Source organism: Micropterus salmoides, unplaced genomic scaffold (assembly GCF_014851395.1).
Source record: "Micropterus salmoides isolate LMB-PRFRI ecotype aquatic unplaced genomic scaffold, ASM1485139v1 Ms_hic_scaffold_13, whole genome shotgun sequence".
Lineage (NCBI taxonomy): Eukaryota > Metazoa > Chordata > Actinopteri > Centrarchiformes > Centrarchidae > Micropterus > Micropterus salmoides.
This window is the reverse complement of record NW_024040374.1, coordinates 25,393,080-25,416,284: the sequence shown is the minus strand read 5'-3', so window position 1 is coordinate 25,416,284 and position 23,205 is coordinate 25,393,080. Positions and strand designations below refer to the sequence as shown.

Here is a 23,205-nt window from a genome sequence, read left to right as displayed (position 1 = left end):
TCCTGAGGAGGAGCTTTTCTACAGGGAACAGAGAGCCTGTTTGTGACAACAGGAAGTTGAGACACTGTTACCAGAATCAGCACATTAAAGGATGCATATGCATGAATGCATGCATGGCCGCACACACACTTACTTGGAAGCACATCTTGCTGTAGTTTCAGATGGAGTTCATGATGGAAAAAATGGAATATAAACACTAAACATTGAGCAGTGAAATGTTAAAATGAAGGATGGGGTCATGTGCCAGTCAGAGGAATATAAAGGTATGAAGTGGTTCGTTGGCCAGCTTCATCTCGGACACTGGGTCATTGTTGGGTCTATCGCAACCCCCGCCATCTTCCCTAATGGTCATCTTTTTCTACGGCCTTCCTTGTTAAAAATCCAAGGGTGAATGCTGGGCATTGTGGGATTTTTTCCCCAGTCTGTGGTGTCTTGTTGGAGCATGCTCAAATGAAGTCTGACGCCAGGAGGCCGAGTCAGCACACCACACTGACCTGATTCACCAGGGATGGAGAGTGTTAGTGGAAGCTCCAAGAGCCCCCTCTAATCATGTTCCCCATACCACCTCACCCAAACACTGCAAGATGACAATGTAGCTCAGTACAACAGAGTTCTGAAATACCAAAAGTTTGTAGGGATGATCAACCATTTCATTCTGCCAGTTTGGTCTAAGCAAGTGTGAGAAAAACTTTTGGCAGAGGCGGTGAAAAACATTCAGTTTGAATCCTGCAGAAGCCTCAAAACACACATTCGTGAGGGAAAAAAAAAACTCCAGGCCACATGAAAAATCCTTCTGACGTGAAGGGTTTTGACTCCACAGTTAAACAGCCGCAGTAAACAATAGAGACCAGGACAAAAAATATCCGCAGATGCACAAATGCAACTCTGACTCGATCCAGAACAATGCCAAAAGAAAACATTTGCTATACATAAAAGAAAAAATGTTTAGCGTATTAAACCCTTATGAGCCCATCTTTCTCCCTCAGCTTTACTGTTCACAGAGCCGTAGCTGTATAATTCTGCAGCCATTAACACCGAAGCTATTCCTATAAAGTTTCAGTTCAGTGGGCTGAGATATAGATTTAGTAAAAAGATGCTTAGTTGTACATTTAAAATCCAGCACATGCAAATTATTATTGAGCTGAGGTTTAATATGAGGCAACTTAACTTCTTGCAGTCCTAGATTCACCAGGGCAAACAGATTGAGCGCATTCATAGCCAGCAGGTTGGACCAGGCGTTTGGGGATAAGTAATGTAGAAAGCTGAGTGAGCCAAGCACCTATCTGTCTGAGACAAGAGATATAATGACAACAGGAAGTGAGATGAGTTGGTCTTGCCCTCTGGCCTACCAGCCCATCACCTCTGTTAAAAAGGTCCCTCTCTATAAACAGGCCTCTCTCTGCCTATTAAACAGATAGTACATTAGGCCGGAGCTGTGCAGAACAATGTAAACACAGCCGTCTCAGGGTACTGGCGCTAAGGCGGGTGGGGGGTGTGGGGGGGCTTGAGAAGGGTCTATTCCTGGGTCTTCCTGGGAGTGAACTCCATCACTGCTCTTCTCTCTGACTGTAATCCTCTCCAACTAAACACAGGAAGGAAGAGATAGGTAAATAACTCACTCTTCAGATAAACCCAACTTTCTACCAGCTCTGTATTTTCCTCCAATTTTAGAAGGCTACAAAACACACTGGCATGTACTTTAGCAGGAGCATAGGAGTTCATGTTGTACATGTGTGTGTATGTTACTGTTAGCCTTATGTTTGGAGAACAAACACAGGGTAAACAGACATATTTAAAGGGAGGTTTAGAGAAAGGGGACGATTGGAGAGAGCCAGAGAGGCCACTTTGTCAAGAGACAGAGTTGATCCTGAACCTCCTGTGGCTAATTCATGTGAGCGGATCTGTGTTGCTCCAGGGTTGAGGGGGCTGGATGAGGGAGAATGCGGTACTGAAAGTGGATAGATGGGAAGACGGTCAGTCCAGGTCAGTCCAGATGTGAGGCAGTTAAACAGTGGGGAACTGTAGAAGGTCTGTACTGGACATCTCAGGGCAATGCCCCGGAGTCATTCACACCCCTTTGTTACAATCTCCAGCAACACCCCTTCCCTGTGGGGGCAGCACAGCAGAGATGGAGAATAAGGGGAATGTCTGGGATGTGGGGACAGTCTTCATACCCTGGGGAGAGGCCAATTACAGGCTTAAAGCCTCCTGTCTGTCTGTGGCATGCAGCTCAGATAAGATGAAAGTTACTTGGGACCAATATCATCATTTTTTCTTCTGTCGCCATAAGAAATGATACAATCCAGATGTTACATATATAACTGCATGTTAAGTATTCTGGGGATTGGCATGCCTTCGCACGGCTTTACATGACAGGAAAATGGCACGTTATTTATTGTCGGGCTACTGACATACTACAGACCTGCAGGGTGGATCATCTATAGGGCAGTGTATGTCCAGAAGGGGCCAAAGGATAGAGGTGAAGGGTCATGCACACACTGACACTGTACAGGGGGGGTCAGTGGAGTATGCGGGTCACCAGGCTCCAACCTGGCTATATACTCACTGACAACAACATACATGGACACACACAGCAACAGAGAAAAACATCAGTCTGACTAATCCTGAATTAAATATGACACAGCAGCATAAACTGTGCGTATGGAGAGTCATCTACAAAGAATTATATAATTCTTTGAAAATGGCCACATCTACAAAGAATTGTTCTTTGTAGATGAAGGTTGAGGGGTCCCCACAGGTCCAACAATTTGAGCTTGATCTGAAATGGAAACCTGCTATACCATACCTGATGTGTATTCTCCAAAAGGGACCCAAAGACAGTCAGACCACAATCCCAGTAGATTTCAAAACATGAACCAAACTATGCTCAATCCAAAAAGTCCCAAATACAGAGAGAACACCAACGCTGGCAGCACCATGATGTTGTTTTTTTTACAAAATATACTGCCAGGTAGCTTGTGAATTTGTCCAAGAAATCAATAAAGTCTTATCTTTACCGATAATAATACATCATTTATTTGTTGATTTTATTTTGTGCTAGTAATCTGAATCTGCAATGTCATTGGTAACTAAATTTATCAAATAAAGGTAGTGAAGTGAAAAGCACAATCTTTCCCTTTGAACCGTAGTGAAGTGGAAAATTTAAATAATCAAGTAAAGTACAAGTACCTCAAAGTAAAAAGTATAGTATTTGTAAATGTACTTAGTTCCAGACCTCTAATTGGTGGTGTAAATTAATAACATGGAGTTTGGGTTCATAGTTGGATTTAACTTTTATATACAGTATCTGAGACTAAAACAGAAATATACAGCAGACAGAGATAAGGACCAGGCAGTTTGAGCGACTCATGGGAGACGGGGAAATACAGCCTAGTGCAGCTTTCTGTATGAGCAGCGCTGTGACTAGTGATAACTTGAAGCTCGAATGTTTGCAGAGGCATGCCCTAGTAATCCCAGCAGAGTAAAGCAACAGGCCGGGGTGAGAGAGGCTGGCTCCTCTCTACTGCAGTGCAGTCATCACTACCAGCGATGTGACAGACAGATCAACAGTAGGCTGTACAGCCCACTCAGAGACAATACAAGCTTGTAGCAAGTGCGCTTTATCTGGGAGGGACGTACAGTAGTAGTATACATGTTTAGTTTGGTGGGGTAAAAGCTCTGGCTGGGCTGTTGATGGGAAGGTAGTGTGCCTGTGATGTTCTGGGAAGTGGTGAAAGAGCGAGTCTGTTGAGTTTTGCCTTGGCTGCACCACCCCTTTCCAGCACTGAACCTGTCTAGCGTACACATTCTGTAACTGCGGGCTGGAGCTGGACCAAGCCTGCTCAATCTGAGCCATTCAGACCAAAACCCTGTTACATGCCAGAGAGCCAGGGCCCAGGGCAGCACGGGGGGTATAGGTGCAGGCCAAGAAGATATCTGGCCATCTCACACAAATATAAGTACTATATTAGGCAGTATAAATAGTAAGTATGACACTAACCACATTTATATGAAAGTCCAACTAACATGTCAACCTCCACAACCACATCGGTGACCCAATCATATTAACCTCCCGGCTGGAAGACCCTCACAGGTATATTACCTTTCAAGTAAAGGCTGCCACTGGAAATACTGCAAAAGCATAGTTATTTTTTATGTGTTACAGCATATTTAAGCATTACCTCATGACCACACTAAGCTGCTGCTCAGATAAAGTAGTATAGGTCACAAAGAAGCTATTACACAGTATTTTATACAGAAAGTGTGCGCATAACTGTTGGAGAAGGCAGGTACTAGGATAGGCCACGAACTCAATGGCCCTGTGCCTCAGTACGGCTACTGCCCACTCCAAGGCCTCAGTGCACCACGGAGGAGTTGGCCTGAATGAACTCACACTGTCCACCAGCGATGGAGTGTCCGGCTCTGCCCAGTCGTACCCACAGGAGCCCTCACACACTCAGGCAGAGCAAACACAGTCCAACCGCCAGGCTGACCTGAAAGGCATTTCAGGCCGCCATTTTATAACGTAATTAACTCTGTCCATGCTGAGTCAAAAGCAAAAACCCTCACATGGAAATTAAATAAACAGAGAGGGCACAGAGGACACACAACTCATTTCCTTTAATACCTCAATAAAACTTAGGCCCGTTTTGATTGCAAACACTGACTCTCACAGTATGCTCAAGGCTTGATTGTGAGATTTGATTCTTGAAGAATGTAATTTTGAACCCAGGCCCAGAGCTATATATACTTTCATGATGCTAAATACAACAACAGTCTGTTATTAACGTACCGTAGTCATCGTCAGTTTAACAAGACCCAGTTCCACCTGTGGACACAGTCACCTAAAAGCCAGCAGTTATAAGACCGAAACCAAAAAAATAGCGGTGCGAAAGTTGTACTTTGAATTATCCAGGTATAGTAGACAACCATGGGAGAGTGGATCAAAGTGGAGTCATGAAGTAAATGGAGACTGGAACTATAAGCCCTAAAGTCTTCTTCCTTTAGTTAATAAACCAACGATAGCCCCAGCTGAGGACCAAGGTTTATGAGGTTGTTTTCAAATTCCAATTTGGCATGGGGCACTGCTGCAAGCTTGTTTTATTTTTCCGTGATTTAGTTTAATAAGTTCCTAAATACTTTGCTGTCCTAATGCTTGCTTTACAGCTTCAGGAATATAAAGAGACTCAATGAAAATAGCGTAAAAACGTAAAAGAATGAGGAAATGGCTTTAGTATTAGTTACCTCACAGTGCATGGCGCCATTCAGCTCTTTATCACTGCTAAAGAGCTAAATTGAACAAGCGATGACTGGCTGGTCTGGCTTCTGATTTATTCTTACACTCTCCCCTCTGTCTCTGTCTCTCTATCAGACGTGCCCTCTGACCTTTCCACAGTCAAATACGCGTGTACATCCGCCTCTGTCCGCCTACGTAAACTAGACCTCTTCCTCCTCTGACCTAAAAAGCCTCTAAACAACATGATGGAAATCTGGCATTTCTTGCAGTGTTTACTGGATCCGAATGTTTTCCCTACAAACACAACTGACCTTGTTTATGAAGGAGAGGAATCTGCATTTTTTTCCTGTCCCCATCAGTTTAACACAACATTCTGGCCACCATCTAGCAAACCACCAGCACCCACTTACCTGCTGAGCATCAGTAATAAAATATTTACCCGAAGGCAAAGATTATCAAGTGAATTGCAAATTGCTAGTGAATGTGCTGTTTTTCTACTTTATTCTATCCATTTAACATTCTTTAGGATATAATTTAAAAACAACATGCGCTTTCTTGAAGTTATTTGATCCACATTCCTTAACATTAAAAAAAGAGAATGGCTTGCATCTGAAATATTGCTTTTTTGTTAAAAGGCTCAAAAAAGTTTCTGTCATGGCTGGTGTGACATTTTTTGAAGTGGTGGATATCCCATTTGGAATGGAGACTTTAGTTTTCATCGCCACTGACGCATATGGTTAACAGGTTTGTGTAAGAGGAGTACGGACCTGCAGCAGCAGCCTCTCGAAGGCCAGGCAGGCATCCCAGCGGGGTAGGCTGGGGTGGCGGAGTGTCTGGGCCGTGGCCAGGACCAGCTGGAGCACCCTGCAGTGACTCTCTAGCGCCCCCCAACTGCTCCGAAACAGCTGCGTGTAGGAGCACAGCTGCTCGGGGGTAACGCGGCCTGAGAGGAGGGAAGAAGATGCTGTTATTATCTGGGGAGAAATTTGGAGCTATCATAAATTCATCAATCAACATTGTTTAATTTACTTCATAAAGTATAACATATAATCCACAACTTTACTCTGAGTGTTAGCCTAATGGTCTTTTGTGTGGCATCTGTTACAAACAACAACAAATAATGTACAAGGTTGCAGAGGACACACACATACCCACACATAGTTATTCCTGCTGATGGGAAGAGTGGAGCCTGGAAACAGAATAAATAGACAACCTTTTTCCAAGCATAACACCCATTTTAATAACGATCATACGCTCAGCTTAGGGCAGAGGGGAATGACTGACACCACAACAGACCATAATATTATCTTAAATGAGCAAAAACTCCACAGGCTGGGAGAAAGTGACAGCTGTGCACAAGTGTGGCTGTGCCAGTCAGGGAGCAATATTTTTCATATGTGCATGCTTCAGGTGGAGAGCTGCTGTCAAGCTTTTTCAGTGGCATGCTTACATGAGTCACAGTATGTGACTAAATATCACTGAGTGGGTGCTTATAGCATGTGTGCATATAGCGGAGGTGCAGGAACAACTCCAGAGAGCCCCTCTCGTCTGTGACAAGTAAGTGTAAATGAGAGATTTTCTCTCAACATTTACAGAGGCAGCAGAGAGAGACTCGACTCTTCACACTTTTTAAAAACCTCTGCCTGCCCTCCCGTCCCTCCTGCGAAGATTCAGAGACACAGGAAGAGAAGCGTAAAGGGTGTTGTGGGGGGAGGCTGGGAGGCCTTGAGGTACGAGGGGCTGTGTCAGGGGTAGGGGTAGAGAGGGGGCACACATTAACTCTCCATAAAGCCTACTTCTTCATGTTGATGTTCTGAACCAGCACCAGATGTGGGAGTATTTCCTGTTGGACTACATGGCCAATGTTTTCTTTAGCTGGGCCAAACACATGACTAGAAGAGAAACAGACAGGCAGGATAAATAAAATGGAGCAGAAAGCTCCATAATACTAGATATAATATGGAGTAATAGCACTTGAAAAGACAACAGTTTTTTTTTACTTTGTTAAACTGGATGGGAAAAATCTTCAGAAAGAACATTGGAGGGAATCATCCAGAGAAGCTAGCAACAAAAAAAATCATTGTCAGAGTAGCTGATAAGTTAACCTTACAGCAAAATAGATTCCTGCAAGTCCGCCTGTTGGGAAACATACTTTCCAAACTGAAGTCAAAGAGTCAGTGTGTTGTGTGGCACTTACTGTATGGCCAATTCGGATCTACAAAAAGGGAATTAAGTTTCTCGCTGAAATGAAAGTATTTTTGAAGAATAAGCTTCACTCAAAATCCTGAAAAGCTTTATTGTGAACATATCCAGCCATAAAATCTTGGCAGTATAACCAAGGTTCGCTATGCTTGATGTGCCAACCGTAATTCAGCACAGAACCAGGAAATACATCCAAGGGACAGGCCAAGCATAATTTAGAATAGGCAACCAAAGAATGGTACACTGTAGGCCAAATATAATCAGACTTTACAGCTCGGGTAGATCATAAGAGACTTGAGTGAGAAAATGTAAGACATTGGGGAAAAAATGAAAAAAGAACTTAAGACAAAAAAGCCACACAAAAGCCTGTTCTCCATTACACAATCAAACAGCCCTGGCCAAGCCTTAGCGCTTATCTATATCACTAAACTTCCCTCAAAACAGTTCTGTGATTCCTCAAGCATCTTGTTGCCAGATGATTGGTCAGCTGAGCTATGGTTTCAAAACTTGGGTGTTTTCTCAGTAATAGCAGCCTCTAATAAATAAGATTGTACTTGTAAGAAGACACATAACTTGTGCAATTGACTTTGCAAGGTGAGCTTTATCATTTGCTTAACAACGGCTGTCATTGGGCAAATTATCCATTGTATGCCTAACTGTGTTTTTCAGTTAATTTCAACACATTAAACAACAAACCAAATGATTACTGGTGTCTGAAAACGCCAGCTAGTTTTTATGTTACAGTGAAAGTTTAAATTGTGGGCAGGTTTCATGTACATGACATGTTTCTAATAAAGCGTTGTGTATGCGTACATACACAATACTGAAGTTTGTATCGCTCTTTAGTTATTACCTAAGATGGGGAAAAAAAACCTCAACCTTTGACCATTTTAAAGTTCGTCTGGGTGTATTTATTGGAGGACCAGCCATAAAACAAATCACATTTTCAGCCCAATGCTATAAACAGTTTGAGCAGCTGCCCATTTTAGCCTGATGTGCAGAAGTGGCAATTGAGGCTTGGCCATGATCAAAGTCCTGAACAAATGTAAAAAAGGGCAGGGACTAACAATGATTTAGTCCCGTTACTTGAAGATGACTTGCATTCTAGGTGTACAGGGTTAGTCAGAGTCTAAGTGATGTCTGATGTCAACTTGGAGCTGAGTGGTGGCTGGCCTCAGCAGCTGGACAGCCTCATAAGTAATTCTACATGGATGGGGGGGACACAGGAAGGCTGAGAGACTTTTATTTATGCACTCCAAGAGCAGGGAAGTCCAGGAACTTTTATTTGTGGATGCATGTTGGGGCCCCTTTCAGGACTACTGTACAGGAGTAGAAAGCACAGGCTACAACATGGCGGCTACGCCACCACATTCCTCAGACTTTCCTTAGTGTCTGTGTCGTAGAAACGTTTCTATATGTGGTTCCTCCTCAGTTCAAAATGTATGGGAGTAATATGGTGATATCTGGACTATTTTTTTAAACACTGTATAGTATGTATGAGGCATGTGGTGGGGCCACAATTCAAAATAGTACTTTGTCTCAAGTTATGTGACTGAGCTTTGATCATCACAAATAAAATCGTCTAACATCTGCGGGCTAAAAGCTCACAATGACATCGCTAACATGTTGATGCTAAGCATGCAACAAAAAGCACAGCTGGGGCTGATGTAAAGGTGATTGGTTTTGCAGGTATTTGTTCATAAAGTATTAGACAAAGTGAAATTCTGACTTGATGATGGCGCTAGATGAAAAGTCAGTGGATCACCAAAGTAACTGCAGTTCATTCGGAGGGGAACATGAATATATGTACCGCATTTCATGGCAATCAGTCCAATAGTTGTTGAGGCATTTCAGCCAAAACACCAAATGTAAAGAAAGAAGAGGAGGAGAGGATCACAAAAGTCATTAGGATACATCCTCCAGGGACCATGGCCATCAAACAGTTGTTAAGATATTTCAGTCTGTGTGTAATATGCTTGAAGACTTGAGGTTGAACAATGTGCATGAGAGGTTTAAGAATGGCTGGAAGTGGCATACTGTAACCAAAGCCCTTCAAGCTGTTACATGAATTACATAACTAAAACACATTTGATAATGTTGTCATTGTTGGTTGACTGATTGCTATTACTGTATACTGGTTTTACACTTAAAATTATTGGCCATACATTGTGATCTATGGTGAAAGTTTCAATTCATTTGCTTGTAAAAAGTTGAGATGAAACCTAAACTCATACAGTAAAATGTGAATACTTATTTGAAACTCTTGGGATATTACTGTCTCACTGCTTCAAATGATGAATGCAATCAATTATCTGCTTGAGTTTCACTTCTCTCTGCTCCACAGGAAGAAAGGCCCTGTCAATACATCTCATTTACACTGCAGTATCAGTGCACACAATATATACACAAACTCGTGACTCACATCCATGCATGCATACATACACACAGATGAAAAGATAAACGCACATTTATGGACGATGAAACCAAAGCTATCTCACTAATTCCCCACTAAGAGCAAAAACACCCAAGATAAATACTGGACTCTGCACAACCACATACATATCCACTCACACACACACAGACACACAGACCCAGCAAGAGGGAATTTCATCATCCCATTGTGCTATGAGAAACCTGACGGGTCATTCTCAGGCTCTGAGAAAAGGATTATTTTCTCTGTCTCTCTCTGGATGATCTTATCCTGTTGAGATGAAAAGAAGCCAAGTTGGACCAGTGTGTGTGTGTGTGTGTGTGTGTGTGTGTGTGTGTGTGTGTGAGAATGCAGGGCCTGTAGCATCCTGATACAGTATTTTCTCCACTGATCTGCAAAAACCTACCAGTGAGAATGTTTTCGGGTGAGAGTGGAAAATTCTGCTTTGCTGGTGAATGAGTGGGCACTGAGAGAGCAGATAGGTATTAATGCTAAGTGTTTTGTGTTACTGGGTTTAGCTCGGTCTCATATGAGCAGAGCATGATGGATTGGGAACTCTGCTGGTGGTGCTGGTAGGCAGGATGGGAACTATGTGAGGGTGCGCAGGGAGCTCAGGGGGCTTCATGGGATCTGGTCCTCTGCCAGCAGGGTATAAAGGTTCAGTGTGTGAGGAGCCTGACAGTGCCCCCTTCTCTCCCTGCTTTTCTCTTTTCTCTCTCCTTCTCTCTCTCAGGAAAGACATTAAGTCAACAGACTGTCAGTCAGCAGGAGGGAGCAGCTTTGCTACACCATCTTCATACTTTCTTGCTTTTACTGTCACCCCCAGTCGCTTTGTTCCTTCTATTTCTGCAGCCTGGTCTCTTGTTGTTGTGCATTTGTCAAAATAAATCCACAATGTAATAGCCATCGAGAATTACAAGGAATTCTGTTTAGCACAAATGTGTGAAAGGAAACCACCATGTGTATGCAGATGTTTGGCAGACTGTGTGGGGTGTGTGTGCATGTGTGTGTGACCTCCAACATATTACAACCTGCTTGTTACTAGAGACAAGACCTTCTTTGCCTCATAGATTATAGGAGCTGAGGGACCACATTGCCCCTCCCATCCCTCTTTCTGCCAGATGCAAACCTGCATATTAGGCGCGTGCGTGCGTGCGTGCGTGCGTGTGTGTGTGTGTGGTACATCCCTTACCTATGTGAGTCAGAAGGTAGCATAGAGGTGAAAGTGTGTGAGAGCACTGTATACTTGTGCATGTAATGACTTTATTTTTACGTGCCTAGACATATTTTTATCCCTCACTTCAGCCCCCTTTGCTTCATTAACAAACAACAAAAAGTTTTCAAAAGCAGCGTATGCGTGAGGCAGCGTGTGTGCATTTTTAGATACAGTCTACGGTGTGTGTGTGTGTGTGTGTGTGTGTGTGTGTGTGTGTGTGTGTGTGTGTGTGTGTGTGCGTGTGCGTGTGCGTGTGCGTGTCATAGAGCCAACATGTGGATCAGATTTCCTCTGAGGCCACATGGGCAAATACAAGGCAAAGCAGAAAAGTTGGATCTCAGTAGGAGGCGCTATGGTTCTCTTCCAAAACACTACAAAACTTCACACACACTTATATTTTTATAATAATATATATATTTTTTTTTACTCATGATGCTTTTACTTGGGTTCATTTTTATTTTCTGTGAATTTTATTGAATGGGAAACAAGATGTGTACTTGGTACCATCTGTGGCATTCTGCTTCTTACCCATGCTCATCTTGATTGGCAGCTTCTCCTTGCTGGCTGTTTCCACTAGATGCCGACGGACCTCCATCACCCCCTCTTTATGTTTATTGGTCAGCATGGCCTCCCATAGTGACTGTGCTGCAGGTGACCTGGTAGGTAAAACAATCAAACAAGTCATGTATATCAATAACAACAACAACAACAACAAAGTGTGGTAGAGGGTGTACACGGTGACTTTCAGCACTAACAAGATGAGCAACTGTTGCTGTCCCTGCTGTTTGTTCAGAGCGTGCAGGACTCGGAGTATAAACACAAAAGGATAACGTGGATGTGATTGAGTGCTCGTTCCAGTGATAGAGAGCCTGCTGGTCGGGGAGTGACGACTCCCCTATGGGACCCCTCACAGGAAAAAGCGGAAATTAGCATAAGAAGCATCAGGATTGTTCTCCATCCACCTTAAACGGCTGTACGCCAACATTCCTCTGGACTAATCAGTGCTGTCCCTACATCAGTGGCGAAGCCTAGAGTCTGGAGACCAGTGTTCCTCTTGATACCATCTCAGTCCCTCGTCATTTAATCTGCTAGGTTATGAAACACACTGATCCACATCTCTAATGGGAGACTGAGGACAAGGCATGTGTGCAAGACTACTACCATCTGCTATGAGCAGTGCAAACAGCTTCCAGTGCTTCCACGAAAGAATTAAAGAGGGTCACTGAGAAGCATCGTCAATAGCTTCATAGAGTGACACTGTTTCTTATAAAACGGCTCGGTATATCTTATATCTGAATCTCCACTGGTGTCCTCTCACACTTTGCTCAACAGCCTCTATCTCTGTCTGTAGCATTACGTGTCCGTCAGCTAGACTGACAAGCGGACATGATATTCTCCGTACTCTCAGGAGTGAGCAGAAAGATAGAAAGAGACAAAGATAGAAAAGGGGCTAAGGACAGAGAAAATGAAGGCAGAAGAAAGATCGTTGACAAATGCACCGTTTTTCTTTTCTTTAGAGACTTTTTTCTTCTCTCGCCTTTTCTCCTTTCTAACTGCTGCCATGTGTTTAATATCAGATGTAATCTGTTCCAGACCGTGGGCTGGGGCTAGATGGGGAGGAGAGGGGCTCACACTGGGACGCCCGCCATCTCACACTAGAACCAGACAGAAAGACCGGCAAATACGACTCAGGACAAGAATACAAAATACAAATAATATAATATATTATATATAATAATACAAACAAGAAAATAAATAAAGTATTTCATGACAATTTCTTTGTTTGCTTAAGTTGTGATTGAGACATGAATCCGAATTAGTGCATTGCAGCTATTGGTCAAGAGCTATGACACGGGGCCATTTCTGGAAAACACTTCTCGTAATCTTTCAGAAAAACAACTCCCAGGATCTTCATGAATTATTAGAACTGCTACGATTACGCAAAGCGCAGAGTCCCACATACTTGTCATGGTTGAAATACCAATAGTGTGACTTGACCAGGCCATATGTGAGCAGCCATGTGTGCGTTTGTGTGTACACATGCATCTGTATATGTTTGCACACAACCCTGTGCATCCTTGTGTGTGTTCTTGGAAGACGGAGGGCCTCGGTAGGGTGTGGATGAAATATGGTTCTAATTTGGCTCTTTGCCCACCCAGCGCCACCCCCTCCCCCGGCGGCCTACTCCCCCGATGCCTTCCCTGGGCCATTTGGTCAGGCGAAGGTGGGGGTATGAGCTGGGCTGAGGGGTGAGGTTTATACTAGCAGGGTGTGACACAGGCTCCATAACCAGCCAGGAACCTTGTTGAGTAACTACTCTACTATGGAAGCAGGCTGGGGGGGCTGAAAATGTGGGCGCGTGTCATTGGCCATCTGCAAGCGTTAACTGTAGTGTGGCTCTGTTGAAAAGGCAGCTCAGATACAGACTGAAGGGGGCACTCTTGCACTTGACTTGTGCACATCCTGGTGAACGACTCTCTGGCTTGCTTGAAAAGGCTGAGTGGGTGTGTTTTGAGAGTGTGGGCGTTTGTGCCCAAACCAAATTCCACGAGATATGTAATGAGTGTTGTACCATTAAAAAGGCAGTTAACCATCAAATAATTTAACTTAAAGAAAGATGTGGGGGTCGCGTGAAAGAACAAACACGTATTTACCCACTTAAAGTGATGAAATCCCTCTGACCGCGTCCAAGTCATTAATGACTGTGGGGGTGAGGAGGGGGATAGTATTCCTGGAAGTGTATGATGCAGCAGAAAAGAATGAGTAACTGTTCTGACTCAGGATTTCTTAAATTTATTCCCCATCCTGTGGCCCCCTGATCATTTGATCGAACACGCATGTGTACGCACACATTTCAGTGTTTATTGTGTCTCCCACTCATACACGAGCAAGAGTGTACCTCAAAATTTAATCATCATGCACATGATTCAGTGGTGAGTCACTCTATATACATACGATTGATGAAGCCTCCTGGATGAGTGAGGTCAGTTTACACAAATTACAAAAAGCACATTGTCCTACTTACCTCTAGTAGAGTCTAGCTTTATTATATTATTTGACCATTTTTTGAGATATGCATCTCTGAGATTTCTGCTGCCACTGCAACACAAAAGAGGCGAACGGGAATTTTGTTTGTGGTGCTAAAAGCCTTGAAGAACAACATTTAAAAATTCAGGAGCGACACCTCTTTCCAGAAAGTATCCCATCACTCTGTATAATCCACTTAAAGATGCTGTCAATAGCTTTCATGGGGAAAAGAAAGACACTCCAGGGAAAACTGCCATGTCCATGAATTTTATGGAAGTAACCAGACTTGTTTTATGGTTTCTGTAAAGGCACATTTCTTTTATTTGTGAATGTTCTGAGCACCCCAAATTAAATTTAATTGAAGTCAATTAAATTGCAGTGAAATCACAGACAAAAATATTTTAAATTTATGCAAATAAAAATCAAAACTATCTGGATGGCTTGATACCCCTAGAGGTAAGTGAGAAAATGTAAAACAGCAAATCCAGTTGCCTTTAACTTAATAAGATAAGAATCTTCATACTACAATGGCTGATAAATATTCGACGCTACTTCCTAGTGTTTGTCAGCATCTGTGCAACAAGTCAAATCCACAAACGACAGCACTCTCCTCCAGTGCATGTTAATGTAACTATCCCTATTGATCAAGAGCATCAAAACTCTGCACTCAGCAGATTGCAAAACCAAACTACCAGAAACCGGACCATCTATTTCTCAGTGCAGTTGATTCAGATGAGCCGTGTACTTTCCAACAGGTCAACATGTAACAGAGCCAACCAAATACAATTGTGCAACGTCAGCCTCAATCCTCAGTGAGTTAATTTATGGAGTGTTTTTAATGGGGCAAAACACACTCTCGGTTTCCTGTAAACATCCCCATGTACATGAGTGCATGATAGAGAGAGAGAGAGGGACCAAAACCAGACCTGGCCTTGAGTGTCTGTGTGTCCTGGCAAGAGGGACAAATGACCCAGCGGATTTATGGGAAAGAAAAATAGGGAGAGGAGTTCCGCAGGAAGCGAGGAGAGGAGGGGAAAAACACACAAAAAAATTAAACACACCAACGCAGAAGCTCTCATTGATGAGTTTAATTCAGTGTTGATTCGATATACAGTACAAAATGTAGTGCACAAAGAATGGTAAAATGTGGAAGAAGGTAAGAAATGAAAGGATGTACGGGGAAGAGGCGGAAGTCTCTTCCTCCTCTCTTGTGCCTTGGCTAGTTTACCATTTCAAATGAATGCCAGCAGTAGGGGTTCTTTGAAGAAGTGGGGCTGGAGGATGTAAAGCACCATCTTTGGGGGTGTTTTATCATTTTACTGAAGAAATGCACGCACACTCTTTCCCAAACTAAAAAGTGTGTTCTGGAGTGAAAATCAAATGACAGAGTAGAAGACGGCGTACAAGACTGAAGAGGTTTTGTTATCTCCGTCTTGATGGGAACACGGAGTACAAGTTGTTCAGGTGAAAGTAATCTACTTGATTGATGTACTGTGGGCTTCAGGATGAGATACCTTCCACACTGGAGGGGGGAAAAAGAATTAAGCAGCGGAAGAAACAGAGACACATCATCTGAAATGGAGCGGGGGAGATGTCAGCTGACTAAATCCTAAGATATGGCTTCTACAGAGAACTACCAAAATCGACAGATATGCACTCTCTTTTGCTCACAACTGAAGTTCTCATTGACCTTTAGGGTAGTCTTGATAAAATCAGTGTGATGAATTTTTAGATGAAAGCAACCAAACTGTGTTGCTCTTGCACAGACGCATATGGCTCAGAGGGAGATCTCTCTTCTTCAAAGTGGACGGGAAGGCTTCAAAAGTATTCAATTGTGATTATTCAAAGTTAGATCTGTATCCATCATGAAAACCACTAGCACAGATGGGTTCTCACAGGCATGGCAAGTGCAGAGCTACGATTTCCTTCAAGCACAAAGTTTTATTCTACAGAAAATAATTAAGTTTTTATCAAGATACAATGTAAGGAAAGTGATGTTTGGCCAGAATCAATATCCTGAGTTCCACCGTTTAACAGTGCCTGTGTCCCTGTTCAAACAAGCCTAATCCTCAAAACATACTCAATAGGCAGGTCCGTATGGGAACTACTGCTATACTGTAAGTAATGATGCAGTAGAGTTTATGTTTAGCCTATAAATCACTTGAAAGACTTAACTTCAAGTATATGTAAGTAAGTATAGAATAGCAAAACAATCCCTACCCTAGAAAGAACCACAATAGAATGCATGTGGCCACTTTTCATTCCCATTCTTTATTCTTGGTGGGTAAAAACAGGGTTAGCTGTCCTCAGCTGTCTGTCATTTGGTCTCTCTTCTCCACACTCTACTATCTCTACTTTTTATTTGCTACTTTTCCCATACAGCCTGAACTCTGAAGTGTACATGGCTTTTTTATCCATGCTCATATTTCCCAGCTGGGACAGAAATAGGTTTTTTCCCTCCTTCCTGGTGGTACACATGCAGGACCTACTGGGCAGATCTGCTGGGAGATGGCAGCCTCGCAGTGTTTTCTTCGTGGCAGGGTGTGGTCAGTTACTCTGCCTGGCTCAAGCTCAGCAGCTCCTGGGGCAGGCCCATAGCACCTTGGCCACCCGTACTCGGGTTCTGCCCACATGCACACTCTTCCACCACAGGATAAAGGTTGAAGGCGGCCAGATGACGGGGGTGCAGGGTTCAGTGTGTGACTGAGGGAAACTTGGTGCCCTCTGCCAACAGGGGTTCATATGTCTCAGGATCACAAGGGCTGTGCCGCCAAGCACAGCAAATTACACAGACTGGGCTGGAAGGTACCTGACCACAAACACACATACACAGGCACACCAAACAACACTTACACTGCCACTTTCACTCAACGTCCTTCCATATACAACAAACTGTGCATCCTGGCACCATTTAATGGCTGAAAAGGAATGCCATGATATAGTGGAATAACAAAAAAAACAGCACTTGCAAAGTATGTGTGTGTGTGTGTGGGTGTGGGTGTGGGTGTGTGTGTGTGTGTGTATAAACCCACAGAAAGTATACTTTCTCTTTGGCATGAGTGAAAGTCAGGTTGCAGGATAAGGAAAATTCACACCAGGTTATAAAAGGCAATACGACAGTAATTGCAAAGTAAGTGTGGGGTCTTGCTAGGAGAGCTAGAATCAACAACCACCCACAGAATGTTTGAGACACAGTAATCTATAAAAATATCCTGGAATTACTGAGGGAAATATCACAAAAAAGGTCCAAATTAGATCCGCACCTAATATTTAAAGGCTCAAGCTCATCTACACACCAAAACCAATCAAAACACACTGTGGTTGGAGCTAAAAATAGCTGAACAAAATCATAGGTGTATAAACATACAATAGGAGGGAACTTATTATATAGACCATCAAACCACAGAGAGTTAGTAGGGTCTGGTGCTTTGCACAGTCCTCATCATGCAAAGAAAATCTGCTTTAGAAATGTGTGCTTTTGTAGAATTAGGAGAGATTAAGGCTTAAGAGAAGTATACCTCAAAAAACCTGCATTTGCAGAGCCGTGTCTTGAAGATATTAAAGTGATTGACATAAACTCTGCCTGTGGAGAGCTGCGCACTTGAAGGCAGTTAAATAAAGTGGGAACTCTAGCCTCCTTTCTTGCTGTGCCTCGCCAGCACTTCAATCTCCCAAACATCTGCGATAAAGCTCAACTGGGCCATCTGCTCAGAGATAGCACAGGCAATAACACTCCTGCTGATCCTGCTGGCCTTGATCAGACACATACTCCATACAAACACATCCCCTGCCGCATCACTTATTACTTTCAGTTATGCGTCCTCGACTGTGTGTTTGTGTCTGAGCACCTGCTAGAACTTCTATCTGAATCGGTCATCTTCATGTTGTGAAATAAGGTATTTGGTTGAGACACATGGTTGGTTATCAAACATCTTCCACTTCTACACACTACAGGGTAAGCTTGTTGCGGCAGCTTTGTCATCGAGCATATGATATGAAACATTTAATCCATCTACAGACACTACTCAGCAGGGTTTGTGCAACTGAGATATTCAGAACTACAGTGACATGAGACATTCTATTGTGGGTGTATTGTAGGTATCTGCTTGATGTGCCCCAGACTTGAGCCGTGCATCTGAGGGTCGGTGCAACCTGCCCCATGCCGTGCTCACATTATCTGCTACAGTACACACTGTCTAAACAGCACTGACTAGAAAGATCTAAGACTGGTTCCATTACAACAGAACCTCCCACCTAGCTTGGATCGTATAAGCCTGTTCATGAACGTGGTCAGACATACTGCATGACAGCTCCAGGCAGCCACAAAACTCTTCTTCTCAGTCAAAGCCTTTTCCTCCTGCAACCACATGAAGGGGAAAAGCGGGAGTGGAACACATGATGTAGGACTAATCCCTGCCATGTACAACAGCCTCACCGCAGGCGCCTAACACGTGCATCAGCACAGCCAAGGCTAGAGGCAAGCTTCACTGAACCACTGGCACCAAATACTGGTCATATGCCACTCAGCTCACTCAGTGGGGGGTGGCTCTGGCTGGTGCGTGAGTGTTTGGGAATGTATGTGTTTGGCCAGGTGGGAAAACTATGTAAACATATATATTGTGGTTGTGTCACAGGTAGGGATGGGTTTCAACAGGCAGTTCCTTTTTGGATCTGGTTTAAGTTGGTAAAACAACCCAGATTTGTTGATCTCTGGTTTACATATGATACTGAGTGAAATAACAATCCATATTGTTCTAACAAAGATGCCATTCATTCTCCACCAAACTAACTACCATAGAAGATTTGATAAGCGATGTCAAAGGATTCAGATTTGACAATTTGGAACTGGATTCAGAATAGACGAAGTGCACATACAGAGACAGAGGTAATTTACTCCAACTTACCTAATCTGCATGTCTTGGAAATTTGGGAGGAAACCGGAGCACCCAGAGGAATAATAATAATTAGTCAATTAGCTGACGCTTTTATCCAAAGCAACTTGCAATTGCTTTATATGTAAGAAGCGGACACTTCTGGAGCAACTAGGGGTTAAGTGTCTTGCTCAGGGACACGTTGGTAGATGTGTTGCAGTGGGAATCGAACCCAGGTCTCCCAAACAAAAGGCATGTGTCTTATCCACTCCTCCATCGCCAAACCGGAGAAAAATACACCGAGGAACTGGAAGAACATGCAAACCCCACAAACAAAGGCCACATCAGGGCAGCAGGTTCTAAGCTCAAACGGCTCTTTCTGAAATACTAGTAAAGTGCTTTTGCAGTACCAAAGGAACAGCCGTCTGTCACGGCTACACTGACGGCGACACCACAATAGACGAGCAGTGGGTTCTTTTGTGCTCTTCTGATAGGAAACGCAGTTCTTTGTGAGTATGCACTTTTAAAAAAACGATGCGTAATTGTGACTCTAATTATTCCTGGAGTACAGAGTAAGTGAACAACTAACATTATGAATGTGTGGAAAAGATTTTTACTCGTGAAAATGTTTTGTAGCTGTGTGGAAATGTTTGAATGTGTATCTGAATATCTGAAAAACCTAAGGTTTACCGGTAATTGAGGATTGATTCTACAGGTACAAAACAAACCTACAGTTACAAGTAGTTTTGTCCCACGTTTGATGCATTCTACTGAATAACCAATGGGGATGCTCTGATTATCCAATCAGGAATATCAGTTCACCATCCAATCCACAGTTTGGGGGGGGGGGGGGGGGGGGGGGTTGGTTTGTTGGTTTGTGGACTGTGACGTTGGTTTGTGGACTGCCGTTTTGAAGCCTAGAGTCTGGCCAATAGGTCGCCGTCATGTTGAGTTTTTGCAACCAGGAAGTGACAAGACGGCTAGCTTAGCTAGGTGAATCTGTAATTCAAGTTAGCTGTCATTTTAACAGGGATGATAATTTTGTCTAGTGAACAACAGTCTTAAAACTACATGTACTCACTAGAGAAAGTGAACAACCAACTCATAAGCTTTTTCAATGGTGCTGGTTAATTTACACAGTGCCGTAGGGCTGGGCGATATGGCCAAAAACGTTATCACAATAACAACATTTCATATCATTCGATATCGATAATTATCACGGTAAATGTCAAATCATTATTTCTTTCAAGTTTAAAAGCTGATTTTTGCTCCTGAGTGAAAATTGAAGAAACCAGATGGTTAATTATGTGGTTCAACTTTTCTTGATGGTCACAATGAGACAAACACTTGATGCTAAACAGTGGATCACTGAAAATCCAACATTCAAAACTATTATGATAAAAAAAATTTCGACAAATATGATTAGTAAATCTTTTTTCAGTGCCCTTTCCTCAACAAAATTATTATTCTAATAGAAAAATTAAGGGCTAATTTGTTCATGATTCAAATAAGTTGAATCAAATATTTATTGACGATATACTGAACATTTATTATATTGTTATTGAGGAAAATTATATTTCAGTAATTATCATTATTGTTTTATTGCCCAGCCCTACAGTGTCGTGGGTACGAGTTGGCTATAGCCTGATTGACAGGTCGCCATGGTAACGACTTGTCAATCATAGATAATCCCGCCCTGAAACATTCTCTGCTTTGTGGTCTATTTTAAAATAAATGGAACCATTAAATGAGCATTATTTTGTATTAAAGAAGGCTTTGAAACTACCAATTGAGACCATAAACTCATCAGGAAAGTGTTTACTGAGGTAATCATAGGGTCATTTTGCCATTATTTCTAATGGTGCCAGACTTATTTTTGCAACCAGAAGGGTCATCCCCTGCTGGCCGTTCAATAGAATGCAGGTTTCAGGGACTTGCGCGTTCGCCTCAGATTGCTGATTGGAAGCTTCCCGCTTGCGAATAACACACGGTAGCTCTGCTTTAATCTTGAGAAGCTGCAGAGCTGCAGTCTCTATTCATTCAACTTCAATTAAATTCAAATGAGCTTTATTGGCATGAATGTGTAACAACAATATTGCTAAAGCATCATACAAACTACATAAGAACAATCATCCCCATACATTTCATTAAACAAGTAATGAAATGTAAACTAATTAAAGCATCTGTGTTTAAAAAATAAAAATCTATTAAAAATTTAAATTAAATAAAACAGTAAGTGTGTGTGTCTCTTCACTTATTGTTGACCCTTTTCTCCCTCTCTCTCGCCTGCCATTCACCAGACTTGTGCAGAGTTTTGCCTGCATTCCGTGCTGCCGACAACTGCATAGACGTCGCGGTTCCTCGCGGGTCTATTTCAAGTAGCCGGCTTTTTAAAAACGATAAAATATTCTTTGCGTGGTTCATCAATGGTGATAAATTATCAAAATAGATGCCGACTAATCAATGAATCAATGCGGCTCTGGTACAGTGATGAAAATCACACATGCCATAAGTTTCAGACGGGAACAAAATGTGATCAGTGAATGTGAAATTAAAAATAAAAAACACAAATGGGGGCTTACGTTTGTAACACACAAGCTCCTTAAAAAATTACCTTAAATGTTGCCCTTTGAACATTTGTTAGATGTCATATTGGGTCTTACAGTGAGGTGAACTGCCAGAACTCAAATGCAACACATGCATATCCAAAATATCTGAAACATAAACAATTAGTTGACATAGCTAGATGTAGGTACAGCACGTAGGTGTAGACCAAACTGCATCTTTTTTTCTGTTCTTTAATACACTTATTCACCTCCTTGATTGCCTTCCTTGTTTAATGGGTCATGTTTAAAAGTCAAGGAGGTGATAATAACATGTGATTACGCCAATTAACAAGAAAATTTATTTCTATGAATGAATTATGGTCAAAACTAATATCAGAGATGCACTCACTGGGTCTGTGCCAGACAGCCGGGGGGCAGGGTGGTCTGGGAGAGAGGGGTTCGCTGCAGACTTGTGAGTTCCAGCATGTCTACCTGTACGTCTGTCACATGACCAGGTAAAGGCTGGAGCACAGTCAGAATCTTCTCCACCAGGTTGTCCCCATGGTGACCAACAGCTCCTGAGAATGAAGAAACAGTTCATTTCAACTGACCAAATATCAGTTGTACAGAGTACATAGTAACACTCACAAAGAATATCAGACTGATCATGACTTATGATTTGATGCCATATGGTCCAAAAAAGGAGGGAGATTTCACCTGTAAGGTCCATTGTTCGGTCCACAAAAATGAGGGATGCTTTATTAGGGGCTGTCTTCCTTCGGTTTTTTGCTTGAAGGTGATTGGCCAGTTCCCCTGCTATAATGCGGCTCATGGGACCCACAGCAAAACTCTCTTCCCTTGTGCCTGTAGCTTCAAACAATGAATTTAATGCCGAAGCCAAGGATTTTATTGCAAGCTGCAGTTCAATGGGGAGAGAGTGCATGTCTATGTCGCCCAGGCTTCCGAATTTCTTCTTCTCTGGTCGTTTTGCATTTATTGACTTCAGATCAGGTGAGAGCAGGGGAAACAGGTGAGCAAACATGGGTGTGAGGAGTAGCTGCTGTGATACAGGGGCGAACACCACCGGGACATGCATGACTTCAGCCGTGTAGTTCATGTTTCCCATCCACTCGCACAGCTTTTCTTCAAACTGCTCAAACACAGGGGTCCCTTCTATTTCTGCCGTGACGTGGTTGGCGAGCAGGTGCACTGAGTGAGCAACGGTGGTGAAAACAACACAATACTGGAAGTGACTGAGGGATATGATGTTTTTAATGATGTCGACCGTCCTGCCTTTCAGCAAAGTGCTCACCACAAATACGGCTTTCGGTTCATTCACAACACAGGCTTCGCAGCTTGAAAACCCCTTTAAATTTATGGCTCCAGCCTCCAATAATAGGGCAGCACCTCCGCTCCAGTGGAGAGCCTCTGCACACTTGTCATCCATAAACACAACAGCTCTCTTTACCTTCGACAGCACCTTCTCCCACATCCGGAGCGGAAAGTGCGTAAAATCCTCCGTCGTCAGCATTTTACCACTTTTTAGTGTTAGCTAAATGCAACGAAATTTAAAGACACATCAGTCAAGTGTCAGCTAAAGTAGCTCCAACAAAACAAACACGCCGAGTCTCTTGAAGGTGACGTGGCAAACACGCGTCGCAGCATAAAAACGTCAC

General features: G+C 42.9%; 1 protein-coding gene across 1 annotated transcript in view; it reads right to left on the bottom strand.

Moving 5' to 3' along the window:
• The window catches only part of scfd2 (sec1 family domain containing 2), a 92,360-nt gene extending 69,182 nt beyond the window's left edge, over positions 1-23,178 (bottom strand). The window contains exons 1-4 of the mRNA XM_038716508.1: positions 22,247-23,178; positions 21,939-22,107; positions 11,614-11,741; positions 6,004-6,179 (exon numbers count right to left, since the gene is read on the bottom strand). Of these exons, the coding sequence (XP_038572436.1) occupies positions 6,004-6,179; positions 11,614-11,741; positions 21,939-22,107; positions 22,247-23,060 (1,287 nt within the window). The 5' untranslated portion in view covers positions 23,061-23,178. The remainder of the gene's footprint in view (positions 1-6,003; positions 6,180-11,613; positions 11,742-21,938; positions 22,108-22,246) is intronic.
• Positions 23,179-23,205: the final 27 nt, after the last annotated feature.